The sequence below is a fragment of the Pseudochaenichthys georgianus genome, chromosome 8, assembly GCF_902827115.2.
Source record: "Pseudochaenichthys georgianus chromosome 8, fPseGeo1.2, whole genome shotgun sequence".
Classification (NCBI taxonomy): domain Eukaryota; kingdom Metazoa; phylum Chordata; class Actinopteri; order Perciformes; family Channichthyidae; genus Pseudochaenichthys; species Pseudochaenichthys georgianus.
This window is the reverse complement of record NC_047510.2, coordinates 5,131,942-5,152,081: the sequence shown is the minus strand read 5'-3', so window position 1 is coordinate 5,152,081 and position 20,140 is coordinate 5,131,942. Positions and strand designations below refer to the sequence as shown.

The window sequence follows — 20,140 nt, the reverse complement described above, 5'->3', positions numbered from 1 at the left end:
GTGTGTGTGTGTGTGTGTGTGTGTGTGTGTGTGTGTGTGTGTGTGTGTGTGTGTGTGTGTGTGTGTGTGTGTGTGTGTGTGTGTGTGTGTGTGTGTGTGTGTGTGTGTGTGTGTGTGTGTGTGGTACAAAACAGTGGAAGGCTATTAAGGGAGTTAAAGTATGTAAGTAGGCTATATTGCTGCGAGGGGAAAAAATAAATGAAAAGGGATCCTTATCACGTTATAACATAAAACATATAATGTTTAAGTTATAAGCTAAGATAAGATCTGATATACTTTATTGATCCCAAATGTTGACTTTTTTCGTAACAGCAAAACAAGGCATTGCAAATAATTTGAAATGAAAAGCAGTAGAAAATTAACATTTATTCTATATAAACATCTTAAATCATAAAGGTGATAGGCTACTGATCATCAAGCAATATGTCTCTGTAGGTTATTGCTCATTGTGTAGGGAAATCACTTAACATTACAATTTAGGGCATACCAAAATACGCATGAATAAAAAAAAAAACAAGGTACATTTTAATCTTTACCGAAATTGAAGTTTCCTGCAGTAATCCGGTTGTCTCGATTGTTCAGTCCACACCTATGGTCCACACACGAGGCTCCGGTCCAGCTCCGGTCACGTCAAGGCGGGCTCATCAAAGAAAGAACACGCGGGTATTTTTTCTTCTTCGGCTGCTTCCTGAGGCATTACTGCCACCTTCCGGCGTTATTCTCCCTCTGTAGTGTGTGGACCGTTAGTGGAGCTGAACACGAGTCACGTCACGACCCGCCTAAACATTGACTCCCCTGGTTTGAAGACGTGTTTCATGTAAGTAATCTATATTCGACATTTAATTCATATTTGTTGTTGACATGACATGCGTTTTTAAGTATCCATGTTCAGTGATAAATGTTTTATTTTGTGTGTGAAGTTTCCAGCCGCTAGGATAGCAGTGCTAACGTTAGCTGAGGCGAGCTAACTAGCTAGGTCAGCTAACAGCATGGACCAACTTGATGCCGTGGCTGTGTCGATTTTAAGGGGTAATGTATGAAATTATTATTATTTTTATTTTTAAATGTAGTTGATGCACAAAACGGGTCTGTACGTTAGGCTCTCTCTGCTGTGTGTGTAGTTGTCAGCAATTAGCCTAGTCCTGTTTTAAACAATGAATTATAATGCATGTTAGCTCTTTGCCTGTCATAGCATATTTATACAACTGGTAGTTCATTTCACTTCTCACCTGGGGGGTGTAAAGTTATTGCTGGGGACCCAGTGCACTGTTGAATTTCGTGTAACATTAAATAAACTAAATAATTTGGAAAGCAATATGTCATTAGACATTCAATATGATTTATATTTGAATATGAATTGCTCAACTTGAATATTTGTATGAAAAACAGAATTGTAATCATATAATTTGATTGTGTAATTGATTAACTGCATTGGAAAAATGCATCTGAATGGCACATTCCCAAAAAATAGTTATACAACTATGGAATCAACTAAGGGTTGTTAACTAGAGCTAGTCAAAATAAATGTCTTTTTTTACCACCAGCAGTTACATCACCTTTTGAATGTATGTGAATGAAATTGCATCATGTATGTTTCTGTATGTGTAAAACTGTTAAAACAAATATCTCAAGTTCATGAATGTATTATAGCTGTGAAAGGAGTTGTGTTAAATGTGTGTCTCTGTGTGTGTGTTCTTCCTTTGTTGTTTTGTTGTCTTAAATTACTACAGCACTAGAAGTCTAATATCATTTCAACATATTCTATAATCCCGCTACATGTCTCCTTGAATTTGTTCACAGCTGCAAACATCAGTGAAGGAACTATGAGCACCCTGTCCCGTGAGGACCTGCGCGATCTTTTCCCCGGCCCAGAAAACTTCTTTCGGAGAAAAGCGGTTTGGCATTCATGTCATGCAGAATTGGATGAGGTCAGTCTTTCAATGACATTGCATAACTAATTCAATGAAATGAGTCTCAATATGAATGGGGGAAATAAGATTGACAAATTCACAAAAATAGAAATGACTCGCCCAAATTCACATAAACATATTAAAAAAAAATACATTGAAGTTTAGGTTGATTTTTTAACCATTACTTTTTTTTATTTTAAAGGAACCTTGCCTAAAGAACCAATGGGAAGTCCTGCTTCTACTAATGAGTCGCCCCTGCCACAGACATCCACTCCTGTGAAAGGATGTCCCCCAGAGTACAAAACCCCTGAAAAGGTTGTGAAGTTATCCTTTCCAGAATATGTGTTGCACACTGACAGTGAACTTGAGCAGGTCCGAAAACAGTTCTTTGAATTGGCGAAGAAAGGTTGTGAGAGCGACTTTCAAATGTCAAAGGACCTCAGATGCCGGCTCATAAGAAACACCATGACAAGTATGATTACAATCCTGAGGGCAAAGGGGGATAAAGACTCAGACAGATACCCTTCAAAGCCAGAAGTTACAGCTATGGCAAAGAGAATAGTTCAATACTACCCCATGCTGCAGGACAGAGGCAGCAAGAAAACTTTGTGGGTAAGTGTTGAAATGCATCCAGTTGGATACAATAGATATTTGAATTTCTGCATTTGTAATAGAGCTTTGAAGGCTGTACTCATGTGTCTTGTCCCAGGTCACTGTGTATGCTCAGCTATACAAAAGATTGCAAAATGTGAGATCCCCCCATAAGACCAGTCCAGGTGGGAGACATTCAAAGAAGCGCCGAGTTGGTCAGGGAAGTAACACGGAGGAATCAAGTGGCTCGACAATCATTCTGGATCAGTCCTCGGATGGAAGTAGCATTCCAGGCTCGGGCAGTAAAGAAACTGGTAAGTTCCAGCTTTGGATTTACAAATGTGCCCCTTTGTGGTGTTCATATTTCTGATAGACTTGTGATAGTCACAAATATAATAAAGTCACATAATTGGGTCTTGTAAACAATACAAAACTATTCTGTGAGCTCCTGGTGAGATTTCACATTTAAGGCGAGACACGGCAGGCAAAAACATCGTTTTTCATGCACTGGTACATTTTGAGATTTTGTGCATTTTGATTCTATAACATGTTTTCTTTCAGGCTTTTGGAAGGAAAACGTACAAAATACACTTTTAAGTGTTTATTTGACTATAGTTTGTCTATTTGCGTCTGTAGATTTCTCCTAAATTCACCAAAAGTTAGCATTCTAACGTAATAATGTACCGCGACCGCTGTGTGCACCATGGCAACAGAGATATCGCTGGAAAGCTGTGTCTCTCCTGCACAATCTCATCAGATCCAAATATGGTCATTTCCTTTGCATCAGCAACCAATCGTGAAAGTACAAAGGGGTCTTAAACCAAGAAACGAAATCTCATTGGCTGGTGTCAATGTCTGACACCGTGATTCGTTCAGATGCGCCACGTGGTGTGCTAAAGCACTTCCTGGTTAGCTTTCCGCTAGAAATTGAAATCTCAAAATGGCAAAAGAATGGCGAAAAAAACTTCACAGAGAAGACGACAACAATTGTCACTTGGCAAGGTTATACAAAAAACAAATGACCCCGAACATGAAATACCTTCACGGAGTGCGTCGAGGCGCAAGCTGTCATCCAGAGAACAGGAGGGTTTAGCTAGCGCCTCACTGCAATCTTTAAAGGTCGTTTTCTCAAAATGAGTTTTTTCTCCTACTCTGAGTTAGAAATTTCAACTTCAGTAGCACATAGAGACACCAAACCTTCCAGTTATATTCCTATCAATATTATGAAGGCTCTTACGGCCCGTCTACACTACAGCGTCGACAGCGTCGAAAGCTCCAATCTGCTCCACTCTGCCCATTCACTTTCAATGGGGTGACGTCACGTAGCCGCGCTTTTTCGCCGAACTGAATTGTGGGTAGCAGAGCGAGGCGTCTCAGGCGACCAGAAGTTGAACATTGTTCAACTTCTGGTCGCCGGAGTAGCCAGCGCCAGCCAATCAAATCCCGTTTCCCAAAATCTGACAGCTGAAGCGCTAGCCAATCAAACCGCGTCTAAGCTGGGAGAGATATCCCGCCGTTCATTTCTATATTTCAAAAAAAGATGGAGGAGAAATTGATAATCGCCGTAGCGAATCACCCGGTTCTTTATGACCAGACCCTCTTCACATACCGGGATACAAACCGGAGGAACCAGTCATGGAGGGAGGTGGCAGAGACAGTGGGTGAAACTGGTAGGTTTTCGCCTGTTTGGGGATTTTATATCCAGTTTGCGTAGTGTTAACATAGCTAGCAAGCATAGCCATTAGCCACTATATTTGGCATAAAATAGCACCATAGACATTAATCACATAAATGTTCATCATCCGCTGACACTTTACCTCTGCCACATCATAGACTATATTGCATTACATTAATGCACACAATGTCATACTCTGCTTTCACATTTCTTAGTTATATATATATATATATATATGCAAAAATGCATTCTATTTCCATGTAAATTACTGCTTTATTTAATTTTTATCTTTTTGCACTTTAACTGTATTTTATTATGGTGTAAAACATTTTGTGTTTTATATTAGATTTCTTGTTTTTTATATATGCACCATGACATCAAGTCAAATTCCTAGTAGGCCTATGTGCAAAGCTACCTGGCAATTTACCTTTTTCTGATAAAGTGTGACATGTAAAACCTTTTATGCAATTGACAGTGATAAAGGGATTTGTTTTTCATTAATAGAGGAATCATTTTCTTAAATTCAAGAAATTAACTGTATTCTTTCATTTCATTTTATTAGAGGAAGTGTGCAAAAAGAAATGGAAGGCCCTCAGGGATAAATACAGAAAGGAGCGGCTATTGGAGAAGGAAGGGAAAAGGAGTGGGGCAGGGTCTTCCGGGGGATCTAAGCCCTGGCGTCTCGCGGCAATCATGAGCTTTTTAAAGCCATTCATGCTTGACCGCGAGACGTCCAGCAATTTCCCCCGGCAAGCCCTGCCTCCATCCATAGAAGAGGAAGAGGAAGACAGCCTGGAAGAGAGCTTGGATGATAGCATAGAAAGTCAGCCAGGTGCCAGTCAGCCTGCTAGTCAGCCTGCTAGTCAGCCAGCGAGCCAGCCAGCCAGCCAGCCAGTCAGTCAGCCAGCCAGCCAGCACAGACGAGAGTCCGGGGGAAAAAGAGAAGGGGAAGGGAGATGTCTCCCTTTGAGGAGAATCTGCTTTCCACTGTCGGTCCAATGCTGGAAATGCCACCACCACCACCCCCACCACCAGTGGTGGAGGAGGAGGACGACCTGCTCTTCTTCAGGAGTCTCTTGCCCACCATGAGGATGATGAGCAGAATAAATAGGCTGAGGCTCAGACTGACCATTCAACAGGCGGTCCTGGAGGCAGCGATCCTGAATAATTAATTAATTACATACTGATACTGATACTGATCCACATGACATGTTTTTACACTCATCACACACTTCACTCACAACATTACATAAATAAAAGTTATTTAAAGTATGTTATGGCTATACTGTGTCTTGACTTGTTCATGTGGTTTGTCAGTTGCAACATACCAGAAGCTTCATGTATGTCGATATATAATGTGCTTTCTTCTGTAATTGTTCAGCTGAAAACCTGTTGTAATTTTTATCACTAAAAACAGGACTGAAGGAAAAAGGTTGTTAGTCATATCATAATATCAATTCAGGAAACATGTTTATTAGGAATGGTTGATTTAAAAATGGCTCATTTGGAATATTTGCTCTTTAAAGAAAATGGGTAGCTCTTAAAAGAGCTTTTGGTTTGGAGGAGCCATGGTGACCCTACACCACGTTCTGCTGCCATGACACTGCACCCTCCTCATTCAGATAGCTGCAGAAGGTGTCCCGCAGTTGGATGGATCTGCGTGTGGCGTTGTTGGAGCCCATCCTCGGTGCATCACACAGGGTTGGAGTAGCTTCACCCGTGGACTCTGTGATAGGTGTGCGTGATGGTCTTCCTATCGTCTTCCTGCGGAGGAAGTTGTGCAACACACAGGTGGCCTTCACACACAACTCTGTTACCTCCGGGCTGGTGGTGATGACACGCCGGAACATTCTCCACCGAGATGAGAGGATGCCAAACGCACATTCAACCACCAACCTGGCCCGGCTGAGTCGGTAATTGAACAGCCTCCTTTCACGGGTGAGCTGACGTCCAGGGAACGGACGCAGCAGGTTGTCATCAGCGGAAAAGCCTCATCTCCAACGAACACATGGGGAAGAAGGCCGAGCTGCTCTGCTCCTGGGATGAGGGTGGCAGGTGGTAGCTGCAGACTGCCATCTCTGAGGCCCTCTCCAAAAGCGGAATTCCTCAGGCTTCCACTGTCGCTGCTCTTTCCAAAGCCTCCGACATCCACTATCCTGAAGAGGTACTCAGCATCCACGACAGCCAGCAGTACCAAGGAGTGGGTGGACTTGTAGTTGAAGTAGAGGGACCCAGAATTTGCCGGAGCCTGGATCACCACGTGCTTCCCATCTATGGCACCAACACAATTTGGAAAGTTCCAGCGCTCCTGGAACCCAGCAGCGATGGCTCTCCAGTCCTCGGTCTGTGGTACCGGCATGGTCTCCTCGACCAGGGCGGTCCAGATGGCACCCGCAACCTCCCTGACAATGACAGCCACTGTTGCATGCCCGACCCGATAGCTGAATGCTATGGTCCTGTACGAGTCACCGGTTGCCAGGTACCTGAGAAGAAATATATATACATGATTACAAAATATATTTATTCAGACCCCTCACACACAGATCACAGACACACACACAGATCCCCCCCCCACACACAGATCACACATTGATCTCACACACACAGATCACACATTGATCTCACACACACACAGATCCCCCCCACACACAGATCACACATTGATCACACACACACAGATCACACATTGATCTCACACACACACAGATCCCCCCCACACACAGATCACACATTGATCTCACACACACACACACAGATCCCCCCACACACAGATCACACATTGATCTCACACACACACACAGATCCCCCCACACACAGATCACACATTGATCTCACACACACACAGTTCCCCCCCCCACACACACACACAGATCACACATTGATCTCACACACACACAGATCCCCCCCACACACAGATCACACATTGATCTCACACACACACACAGATCCCCCCCACACACAGATCACACATTGATCTCACACACACACACACACAGATCCCCCCCACACATTGATCTCACACACACACACACCCCCCCCCACATACTTTGTTTACCTAGCTATCTTAATTAATGTTATCAATCAATCAATCAATGTTTATTTATATAGCCCAATATCACAAATGTTACATTTGTCTCAGTGGTCTTCACAGTGTGTACAGAATATCAGTATGACAATACGACACCCTCTGTCCTTAGACCCTCACATCGTACAAGGAAAAACTTCCAAAGAAAACCCAGTTTAAAGGGAAAAATGGGAGAAACCTCAGGGAGAGCAGCAGAGGAGGGATCCCTCTCCCAGGACGGACAGACGTGCAATAGATGCCGTGTGTAAATTGAAAAGATAATACATTTGCAACATAGGTAGTCCAAATGTTTGGAAATGCATGTGTGTATAATAGGAAGATGAATCCACGAGGATATCCATCCAGGACCTATGATCCAGGACCACAGCCACGACTCAAGATCCAGCGCTCGCGATCCAGGACACAGGACCGCAGGATCATCCATGACTCCGGATCCCAGCGTATATAGACACCAAAAAGAAAGACATTTGGGGAAGCTGGGTTAATCAGAACATGAGAGTACACAGGTATAGACAGAGAGAAGGAAGAAGTAAGATTGTCCCCCGACAAACTAAGCCTATATCAGCAAAACTAGGGGTTGAATCTAATCAGCCCTAACTATAAGCTTTATCAAAAAGGAAGGTCTTAAGCGCACTCTTAAAAACGGATAGGGTGTCTGCCGCCCGAACACAAACTGGAAGCTGATTCCACAAATGTGGAGCTTGATAAGAAAAGGCTCTGGCTCCCATTGTACTTTTAGAGATTCTAGGAACAACCAACAACCCTGCATTCTTGGAACGCAATGCCCTAGTAGGACAGTAGGGTATAATGAGTTCTTTAAGGTAAGATGGCGCCTGCCCATTAAGGGCTTTGTAGGCGAGAAGAAGAATTTTAAATTCTATCCTGTGTTCTATAGGGAGCCAGTGTAAGGCAGCCAGAACAGGAGTAATGTGGTCCCTTTTCCTAACTCTGGTTAGTACACGAGCCGCAGCATTTTGAATCAGCTGAAGCGACTTGATTGACTTCTTGGTACTCCCTGATAGTGTTGTCACGATACCAACATTTTGGTTTCGATACCGATACCAAGTCAAGAATTGCGATTCCGATTCTTTTTCGATACTTTTCTTAAAAAAAGGGAAACAGTCTTAAATATAATCAGGGATACAAACTCATCAGGTATGAAAAAGGTGACAAGGATCCGAGCCCCACGGAATATCGGCTTTAAAATTAGGAATAACAGATGATTTTAGCAGTCAGAACAACTAAAGCAGCAGTGTTACTAACAGAAACGCCAAAGAGTCACATCTAATATAAATATATATAAAAGCATTTATTTTAATTGTGTAGCAGTGAGTTTAACATTTTGGCAGTACTGTTGAGCATTTTGAAAATGTATTTTCATGCCTCTGTGCAAGGCTTACTCTTTCTATCTTTATAGCCACTGGTGTAAAGTAACTAAGTTCATAAACTCAAGTACTACTTGGGTACAATTTTGAGATACTTGTACTTTATTTAAGTATTTCAATGTTTCTTTTGCTACTTTGTACTTCTAATCCACTACAGTTCAGAGGTACATGGTGTACTTCTCCTCCACTACATGTATTAATCCATTTAGTTACTTCACGGATGTGGAGGAATGATGTGAAATATAATCAAGTGTTGAATCAGACTTTAGTTCCACCTGGAGTAAATCCACCAGCTACCCTGCAGTCTACAAAGTCATTCAAACTAGCTGCACCTTTACCAGCTTTGAGAACACTTTCATGATCAATCATTATAAAACATATCATATATATTATTCTGAAATGGACCAATCTGCACAATGACTACTTTTACTGTCGCTACTTTAATACTTTTACTTGAGGAACATTTTGAATGCAGTACTTTTACTGTAACAGAGTATTCCTACAGTTCACTCTGGTGCTTCTAGGACAAGACCTGAGTACTTCTACTTTTACTGTCGCTACTTTTACTATATTTTGATGATAATACTTTTGTACTTTTATTTGAGGAACATTTTGATTGCAGGATTGTTCCTACATTCTGGTACTTCTACTTTAACTCAAGTACAAGACCTGGGTACTTCTATTTTTAGTACAAGATATATACTTATACCACCTCCGTTTATAGCCTATGAAAAATACTAATAGAAAACGAAGGCTAAAGCTAACGTTAGCAGATTGCTAGTTAAGTTTGCTCAACGATAATATTGCGACAGAAAAACGTTTCAGTGCACATCATGCTCTGTCCTGAACACCTGAACGGCCCGTTCACAGACTTCTGGTGTCTTTTTTGTCAAGAAGCCGAGGCGCAGGGGCAGTTGCACTCCCACTTGCAGCCATGCTTTTCGTTTTCTCACATGCTCTGGCAGCTAGCGCGTGGCCGCGTGCACGAGAGAGGGGAGGGACTTAGAGCGTGCTTGAGAGGAGCGGGACTGCAGGCACGGCTGCAGTGCAAGGAGTGGAAGCAGAGCGCTGAACACACACGGCTCTTATTAAAACGGCGCTTTTTCACGGGAGTACTTTTCCCCGTCATTCTTAAAGTACCGATACTAATGAAACGGAGGAATCGTACCGTTTTTAACGGCAGGGTATCGCGGTACCTTTCAAGTATCGGTACACCGTGCAACACTACTCCCTGATAATAAAGAGTTACAATAATCCAGCCTAGAAGTAACAAATGCATGGACTAGTTTCTCTGCATCGTTTTGAGGCAAGATATGCCTTATTTTTGCAATGTTACGTAGATGGAAGTAGGCGGTCCTTGAAATTGATTTTATGTGGGCGTTAAAGGATAAATCCTGATCAAATATAACACCAAGATTCCTTACAGTCTCACTGGAGGCCAAATTAATGCCATCCATAGTTAGTATGTCTTTAGATAATTTGTTTCGTAGATTCTTCGGGCCAAGTACAATAACTTCAGTTTTGGTCGTGTTTAACATCAAAAAGTTTAAGGGCATCCACGTTTTTAAGTCCTTAAGGCAGTCTTGAATTTTATTTAGATGATTAATTTCATCAGGCTTGATTGATAAATATAGTTGAGTATCATCTGCATAACAATGAAAGTTTACAGAATGATTCCTTATAATATTGCCTAACGGAAGCATATATAATGTGAACAAAATAGGTCCGAGCACTGAGCCCTGTGGCACTCCATAGCTAACTTTGGTTTGCGTGGAAGATTCATCGTTAACACGTACAAACTGAGAGCGTTCAGATAGATAGGACCTAAACCAGCCTAAAGCAGTTCCCTGTATGCCAACTAAGTGCTCTAGTCTTTGCAATAGGATATCATGGTCGATAGTATCAAATGCAGCACTGAGATCGAGCAAAACAAGAATAGAGACAAGTCCCTTGTCTGAGGCTATTAGAATATCATTTGTGACTTTAACCAGAGCTGTCTCTGTGCTATGATGTGTTCTAAAGCCAGACTGAAAATCTTCAAATAAATCATTGTTTTTTAAGTAATCACACAACTGTTTTGCGACCGCTTTCTCAAGAATTTTTGAGAGGAACGGAAGATTAGAAATAGGTCTATAGTTGGCTAAAACCTCTGGATCGAGGTTGTGCTTTTTAAGAAGCGGTTTTATCACTGCTACTTTGAATGATTGTGGAACATAGCCTGATAATAAAGACATATTCATAATATTTAATAAAGAAGTGCTAATTAATGGAAAAACTTCCTTCAACAGCTTAGTTGGAATTGGGTCTAACATGCACGTTGATGGTTTAGAAGAGAGAATCATTGAATGTAATTGTTCAAGGTTAATGGCTGAAAAGCATTCTAGTTTACTATCTAGTGTAATATTAGAACTTACGATTCCGGGAGCTGTTGATAACACTATACTGGTCGAAGGCAAGAGGTCATTAATTTTGTTTCTAAGAGTAACAATTTTATCGTTAAAAAAGCACATAAAATCATTACTACTGAGTGCTATGGGAATAGAAGGCTCAATCGAGCTGTGGCTCTCTGTCAGCCTGGCTACAGTGCTGAAAAGAAATCTTGCATTATTCTTATTCTCATCTATTAATGAAGAGTAGTAGGCTGCTCTCGCTTTACGCAGTGCTTTCTTATATTCATTGAGAGTAATATGCCAAATTAAACGAGATTCTTAAAGTTTAGTGGAACGCCATATCCTTTCAAGTTGTCTAGACTTTTGCTTTATTTTGCGGGTTTCGGCATTATGCCATGGAGCTAATCTATGTTGTTTTATTTTCTTCTTTTTCAAAGGAGCAACAGAGTCTAATTTTATTCGCAGCGCATCTATAGCACTATCAACAACATGATCAATTTGGGGTGGTGTACATTTTGTATAAGTTTCCTCCCCTACATGCAGACATGCTATCGAGTTAAGTATTGGTGGAATCTCTTCCTTAAATGTGGCTATAGCACTAACAGATAGGTTTCTGCTGCAAGAGCTTTTGACTAATGCTTTGTAGTCTAGTAACAGTACTTCAAAAGTTACTAAGAAATGGTCGGATAAAGCAGGATTATGCGGTTCGACTAATAGTTGCTCAATTTCAATACCATAAGTCAGAACAAGGTCGAGAGTGTGATTATAACAGTGGGTTGGTTTATTTACACTCTGACAGAAACCAACAGAATCTAATATAGAGTTAAATGCAACAGTAAGGCTATTTTTATCATCGTCAACATGAATATTAAAGTCACCTACGATAATTACTTTGTCTGTTTTAAGAACCAAAGTTGATAAAAACTCAGAGAATTCTGATAAGAATTCTGAATAAGGACCTGGTGCACGATACACTGTAACAAATAAGATTGGCTGCAAAGTTTTCCAGGTCGGATGCGTAAGACTAAAAACGAGGCTTTCAAAAGAGGTATAATTACATTTTGGTTTAGTATTGATAAGTAAACTTGAGTCAAAGATTGCTGCAACTCCACCTCCTCGGCCCGTGCCTCGAGCAATATGAGTGTTGACATGGCTGGGTGGAGTGGCCTCATTTATGCTGACATATTCTTCATGTCTCAACCAAGTTTCAGTGAGACAGCATATATCAATATTATAATCTGATATTAAATCATTTACCAATATTGCTTTAGATGCTAGAGATCTTATGTTTAAGAGACCACATTTAATCTTCCTGTTTTGTTGCACTGTAGTAGTTGTTACATTTACTTTTATTAGGTTATTATGTATGACACCTCTATTAGGTTTTACCTTAAATTGTTCTTGGGCAGACACACACACCGCTAATATTGGGTATTTTATTGGGTTCGGGATTCCTATGGGTGACTGCCTAGGAGAGAGCGCAGAGAAGCGTGTAAGACTGCGACTCTGCCTCCTGGTCTCAACTCCAGTTTGTCATGGATTACGTCCACAAAGCCCTGAAATGTTTGCCGAAATGAGATCTGCACCTTTCAAAGTAGGGTGAATGCCGTCTCTCTTAATCAGACCAGGTTCTCCCCAGAAGGCTGTCCAATTATTTACGAAGCCCACATTGTTTGCTGGGCACCACCAAGACAACCAGCGCTGAAATGATGACATGCGGCTATACATGTCATCATTGATCAGATTGGGGAGGGGACCAGAGAAGATTACGGTGTCCGACATTGTTTTAGCATAACTACACACCGACTCCACATTAAGTTTGGTGCATTCTGATTGGCGTAAACGAACATCATTACCACCGACGTGAATAACAATCCTACTGTATTTACGTTTAGCTTTAGCCAGCAGTTTAAGATGCGCCTCAACGTCGCCCGCTCTGGCCCCCGGAATGCATGTGACTGTGGAGGCTTCGGTCTCTAAATTCACGTGTCTCATAATAGAGCTACCAATAACCAGAGTTGGCTTCTCAGCGGGTGTCTCGCTGAGTGGGGAATATCTGTTAGATACGTGAACGGGTTGGTGGGGACCTGCGGGTTTCGCGTTATGCCCCTTCTGAACAGTCACCCAGCCTCCCTGCTGCTCGGGAGTTGCCGGGGGACGGCTAAGAGGAGCTTCCTTTTGCCGGTCCGCACATGCTAACATGGGCTTTACTTTAGCTGAGTTACTTTCTAAGATGCGGAGCCGGGCTTCTATGGCTATGATTCCCGCCTCCAACCTAACAACTATACTACATTTAACACATGTATCCTTACCAGTAAGGGAGGCCGGGAAGTAACCAAACATGAGACAGGAAGAGCAGGAAATAGCACCAGAAGGTGGGGAAAGAGCCATGGCTAGCTATCAAGCTAAAGTAGCTACCGTTAGCAAACCCGAAAAGAGTGTAGGCAACTGTGGAGTTACAGTCGCTAAGAGAAGGAGAGTTGTGAGTGCTTAAGCTGTAGTAACGTGTGATTACAACGTCAGGCAGTTGCCGTGATCAAGAGTTTTAAAACGATCGATTAAGTTTAAGTTAATAAGCTATCAGCAACAGAACAGGCACACGGGATACCCGGAGATGACAACAACAACAACCGGAAGTTACAACGTGCAACGTGCTCACCGCAATAGGTTATCCATCTTCTGACCTAAATCACAGACTTCATTCATGCATTCTCTCTCCTTCTATACAGAGTCAGATGAAAGAAGTAGAAATACACAAAACGTACCGTAGGCAGATGGCGAGTCGCTCGGCGGGTCCGATTGACAAATGCAGATGGGTGTCAGCCTTTGTAATGAGTGGACCCACTTTTCCGAGCAACTCGTCGAACACGTCTTTGCTCATCCTGAAGTATTTCTGAAAGAGTTTGTCATCCAGACGGAGCTCTTGGACCAGAACGTGGTATTCCCCCCGTTGCAAACGTTTTCGGAGTATAGGATGTACCCAACAGTGACGCACACTAAATGGCTTCCTGCGAGACAATGTATGCAACCTTGCACACACACGTGTTACGCTTCTTGCCCTTCTTACCCTTGCTACAACACCGGCATCCATTTTAGCAATAGTGGAGAAGAACCGGGTTTTTTTGCTTTGTATGTCGGGGGCGGGACATTCATGTGATTGGTTGTTGGTCGTGTTGCTTGAATAAAATCCCCAAGCTCCAGACACGCCCAGCTCCAAGCTATTTTTGGAGCTGTAGTGTGGACGCTCCGTTACAGAAGGGTTTGGTCATATATCATTCATAGCCTGAATTATACAACATTGTATACCTAAAAACATGGCGAACATTTATATTTTAGGGCTGTTGACAGTATTTTCTGATTTATGGAGTGATAAAAAGAGATATCCAAAATCCCTTCTGTAAAAGCCTTAGATGCTAATATGACTACAAAATGAAACAAGAATTTTGAACCTGGCTTTATCCAAAGTTCAGATTTGTGTTCCTGAAATTTATTCAAATATGTGTATATTTAATTAGGCAAGGCAAGGCAAGGCAAGTTTATTTATAGAGCACTTTTCAACGCAAGGCAATTCAAAGTGCTTTACAAAAAAAAAAAAAAAATGAAAGACATTAAGCATTAAGAAAAGCTAATCAAATAAACATTAAGAAAAAAATACATGGATAAAAGTTACAGTGCAGTCTAAAATATAAATAGTTCAATTAAACATTACAAGAAAAAGTACATGGATAAAAGTTACAGTGCAGTTTAAGATATGAATAGTTCAAATAAAAGCAGCCACAAAAAGAAAAGTCTTCTTGCTGGATTTAAAAGTAGTCAGAGTTGCAGCGGACCTGCAGGTTTCTGGGAGTTTGTTCCAGATATTTGGAGCATAATAACTGAACGCTGCTTCTCCATGTTTAGTTCTGACTCTGGGGACAGAAAGCTGACCAGTCCCTGAAGACCTGAGAGATCTGGATGGTTCATCATTTAGCAGGAGGTCAGAAATGTATATTGGGCCTAAACCATTCAGTGCTTTATAAACCAGCAGCAGTATTTTGAAATCTATTCTTTGACACACAGGAAGCCAGGGTAAAGACTTCAGAACAGGAGTGATGTGATCCACTTTCTTAGTGTTAGTGAGGACTCGAGCAGCGGCGTTCTGAATCAGCTGCAGCTTTCTAATAGATTTTTTAGTGAGACCTTAGATAATCATTTGCATATTTAAACATGCTATTAATTAATAATTGCCTTATTGTAAGTAATTAACTGGAGAAATTTCTAGCTGATATCTTTAAGTTAAAAAAATTACCCTATTCACCTGTAGTGTCTCGCCTTAAGCATGTTGGTCAAATAAGATATATCAAGTGTGAGTCGATGTGCTCTTGCCATATGTGCTTGGGGCTTACTTCTTTTTGAGACGTCAAAATAGAGACCTAAAGCATTGAAACTCAAATGTGTTGTAACAATCCTACTTCCTGACTCCTGTATCACCAATTAAATTCAAATATTGTGATATTCTAAATCTGTGTTTTTGTATTTTACACTTAAAACAGATGCAGGAGTCGATACTCCAGACACTGACAGTCCAGCAACCATGGCCAATCCCAACAGCACCCTACAGACTCTGTGTAAGGAAAATAAATCTAACTATGAGTTGGTCTCTCAGCTCTGCATATGTACCAAGAAGAACATTCATTATCTCTGCTAAGGAAGTTATGTTTTTGGTGCTGTGTGTATTACTGTAAGGTAAAAACAACTAGGCTTTTTAATATGAAATGTTGTGGAAGGGTATATCATGGGCCAGGGAAAAGTGTTTTTTTTTCAATTCTGGAGCAGTTTGTACAGTTTTGGAAATGATGTCTCGTGTTTTTCTTGTGTGCCCTTCTAGTTAATTCTGTTTCTGAAAAGTAATTATGTATTTTTGTGTCTTATAGCGAACAGGTTACAAACATTGATAGTCCAGACACTGACAGTCGAGCTTCCATGGCCAAGCACTACAGGACCCTTCAGGCTTGGTATAATAAAAAGAAAAATCCTGACTATGAGTCTGTCTCTCAGCTCTTGGATTTGGAGTATGCAGCCAGAAGAGCATTCATTGATTCTGATGCCACTCGTGAGGACAACAAACACGAGAAGATTCTTGAGGCATATCCTTGTTTCAGGGACATTAGACATGTGAGTAATTATTAACTATCCATTAGTCAAAATGTGATAACTAACAGGTATTATTTTTCAATTCGCTCCTCCTAAGTGATAGTTTCGATCTCTGTTTTGGTTTATTGGATATTTCATAGGCAATGGGTGAGCTTCGACGTCTTCTGGACAAGGATAACAGCCACAGCATTGATGAAATGTTGGAAAGATGGCAAGACTTCTGCCAGAAGGTGCAGTTTTATGGCGTATGGAAAAAGATGCTGAAACCTCCATTAGGAATGGACAAAGGTAAGTTATAATGTTATGTGAACAGGGTTAGTTGGACATACATTAAGGCATGTTTACTGCCAACTTCATATGCTGTTGTATTGGCTTCATTATTTTAATCTGCGATGGAGTTTAACTGTTTGTTGAATGTTCATGTTTTTAAAGCATCACATCTGTACTAGACTGTTGTTCAGATTTTACCTCCTGCAATTTCTGTAAAAGTCATGTATTTTTCCAAACAGCTGAACAGGCTATAAGGATCCTGCGTGTGCTGCCATCACTGTTCCCCTCTCCGTGTGCTCCTCCAAAAAAGCTAAGAGATGCAAGTGAGGCTCTGCTGCATGTCCTCGAGGTGAGTGTGTAAAATGTAGCAGGATAATTTTGACTGTCCAAAGCAACAACAATGCAGTATTTAATATTTTAGGAAAGTACCATATGGATTTCTTCTACCCAGTACTATTGTGGAACACATTCATTACTTATGCAAGGGCCAGGCACAATGGTGACATATTTATCACAGTAAAAACATTTGAATGGCCTATTTTTAATAAGATAAGAAGAAAAAAGGTTGAATTTAACCATTTTATTTTTGAATATGAGCACCTTGCTTATTCATTTGAATTTTATAAAAACAATTCTTCATCAAGGCACAGGTAATTAATTGAATTGTGAAAAATAAATAAAAGGGAGTGTGTATTACATTCTTGATTCAGCTTGCAGACAGTAGAAGAAATGTTATCCATATTTAACCTTTTTTAGAATATTTTATGAATTGTAAGGTGTCCTTGGTTGACTTGAAAGGTGCCTCTAAATAAAATGTATTATTATGCCTTCAAAGACACTGTAATTAACACAAGGGTTTGTTGTAGCTTTGAGAGATCTAATGAAGAATAGCTTAGCCTGGTAAACCTAACCAATACTAGCAAAACCAGTTTGTACAGCAAACGAACATATTCATTCTTACATACTTTAAACCTTGAGTTCATGCATTGAAGACAGTTAAAAAGGCTTGAGTTTACAAATAACGAAAATGAACTTTAAAACAATAGTGCATGATCCTAATGGCATACATTTGTGTTATACATTTTAAGGTAAAAGAAGACCCCAATTCCTACTTGAAGAAGCGACCTCTCCCGTGTCCAGTCCTGATTGTGAGCTCGTCCAGCTGCCTCCTGGCCATAGGTGATGCGCCAATAGCTACATTCCCAAAACAGGACATTGCTGTGGGTGCCATATACCTTATGGCCTACTATTATGCCTTTCACCTTACATACCCCAAGTGTGTAGCCACCCTGCTTTCAGTCATACAAACAGAGATCCTCTTGGACAAAATCCATGACAAAGACCTCACACCATCCTACAAGAAAGGCATGGCCGAATGGAAAGCTTTTCTTGGCCAATAGAACAAAAAGTGATATATGGCCAGATGTCATTCTCAAGTTCTGTTATTCTATTCCAGGCCACTGAAGTTTGTGTTTCACAGTGTTAATGTTCATTCATTATCTCTGCTAAGGAAGTTATGTTTTTGGTCCTGTGTGTGTTACTGTAAGGAAAAACAACTAGGCTTTTGAATATGAAACTTTGTGGAAGGGAAGATCATGGGCAACGGGCCAGGGAAAGTGTTTTTTTCAATTCTGGAGCAGTTTGTACAGTTTTGGAAATTATGTCAAGTGTTTTCTTGTGATCATTTCCATGTAAGTACTTTGCCGTGTATGCTCCTGTAGTTCACTGGTCGAAAATAAACGGCTAAATTAAAGACTTGTTTTCATTTTCACAGACTTATTTGGAGAATGCGATAATTCTAGATCTGTGTAGATCATTGTAGAGCTTACAAAGAGTTAAATTCTTGACTTAATAATAGTAGTAAATGCTTAATTTTGATTTTTTGATTTTTTTTTTTTTTGATTTTGATATACTTTATTAATCCCCGTGGGGAAATTGTTAGGAGTAGGAGTATTTCCAGCTTACTTAAGCCATACTTGCACATCTTATTTCAAGTAAGAGTCTCATATCATATAACTTAAAATAAGGGTAAATGGTCCTGAAATTAAAAAATCTAAAAGTTTATTTTGAGTGAAAAATACTGTTTTTGATCATTTTTGGCTAATTTCTGTAACATAAGATTTCCTAATTCTGGTCAAATTAAGTTCAAAATTAGTTCTCCCAGCTAGTTTCAAGATCTCATGTATCTAAATATCGCATCTTATTTCAAGATATCTTACCAAGCTAATGTTCACTTGTTCTTATGGCAGATTTTTTTGCTCATAACAAGCGAAAACATCTTGTTTTCATTATTTTTTTACTAGTTTTTGGAAGGGCTGTGTGCACAGGCTACTCCCTTTGATGAGGTAAGTTGACAGGTTTCACAAGACCTACAGAACTGAGAGACTTGCGTATACATCCCTGGCCAACCAAACCTACTTCCAATCCTGTGCAAAGTCTTTTGGAAAGCCATATGACCTGTCCATGGAATTGAATGGCCTAACTCCATCACTCTGGTTCTGAATTGCTTTTGCATAGCTAAAACCTCAGTATTTCCCTTGCGCTGATAGAGGATGCCCTGCTTAACTATGTAGGTGGCCTCCTCCAGATAGCTATGGTTATCTTGCTTAATCCCCTCAACGTCTGTTACTTTCCCAAACCAATGCGTCAGTGTGGCATCCAGTTTCTGTACTGCCCCTATATCTGGGGGAAAGTCGAAGACTAGCAGATCTGGTCATTCTGAAGGTTCCTGTGACCCTTTCTCCAGAGTACCCCTCAGTTTTTCCCTTCTTCTTTGGGCTCTAGTCTTGGGCGGTTTACCTGGACTTGTCTCCCAGTCCACCCCATAAAAAGGCATCTCAGCGAGTTTCTGCGCTCTTGTGGTAACATTACAAGGCTTGAATGGCTGTAGAACTGCAGGTTTCACCTCACCTTGGCAAGGGTGCACAAGCCAGGTTGCAAGTCTGACAGGGAAAGATGTGAGGTTGAGAGCCTTGGGGTAACGGTCAGGGAGCCACTTAGCCAAGGTAAGGTGAAATCAGTTCTACAGCCATTCAAGCCTTGTAATGTTACCACTAGAGCGCAGAAACTCGCTGAGATGCCTTTTTATGGTGTGGACTGTGAGACAAGTCCAGGTAAACCATCCAAGACTAGAGCGAAACTGGAAAGATTTAAAAATATGCATAAATAAATAAATGTTAACTGGTAAAATAAGATATAAATAACCCACTAAAATAAGTTAGCCTACATTTATTTGTTATTGGCTATGGTGGGTTATTGGAAATGTTCACATACTTATTTGATTAATAAAATGCAAACCGATCTTTTTCATATGGGTGTTTTAGAGTTGTGCCCCCTAGATCAGTCTCTAGTAATTGTGTGCTCAAAGTGCACCAGATTGAAGCATTTTACTTTAAAATGTTAAAACAAATCTTCCCGGGGGTCCACCCCCGGACCCCCCTAGAGGATGTGAAGTCCAACCCCAAATTAAAACATGTTCATACAATACTAAATACATTTGAAGCCTTTTTATAAGCTGTCCACCATGTCAATACGTTTCTCTTGCCTAGGGAAGCAAATTGGTCAGAACCGGCCCTGGGTTGCTTTCCAATAGTCCATTTAGCTTAGGAACCTTCCTAACCAAGTGAAATGACCCGGAAGTCCTTCAGTGGCAGCCATGTTAAGTGCCGTTCTAATTCTCCAAATGAAAGGAAAGGAGGTTT

At 40.9% G+C, this 20,140-nt stretch overlaps 1 protein-coding gene and 1 long non-coding RNA gene across 2 annotated transcripts; both read left to right on the top strand.

The window, feature by feature from the left end:
• The first annotated feature begins 2,169 nt into the window (after positions 1–2,169).
• Positions 2,170–15,643, top strand: LOC139434293 (uncharacterized). Its single transcript, XR_011643650.1, has 3 exons — positions 2,170–2,522; positions 2,620–2,815; positions 15,569–15,643. It is a non-coding gene; the product is annotated as an uncharacterized lncRNA (long non-coding RNA).
• Positions 15,644–15,970: 327 nt separating this feature from the next.
• LOC117451579 (uncharacterized) lies at positions 15,971–18,094 on the top strand. The gene is made up of 4 exons (XM_034089960.2): positions 15,971–16,190; positions 16,310–16,457; positions 16,679–16,788; positions 17,528–18,094. The coding sequence occupies exons 1-4, from the start codon at positions 15,999–16,001 to the stop codon at positions 17,837–17,839; spliced, it is 762 nt and encodes a 253-aa protein (XP_033945851.2). The 5' UTR covers positions 15,971–15,998; the 3' UTR covers positions 17,840–18,094.
• Positions 18,095–20,140: the final 2,046 nt, after the last annotated feature.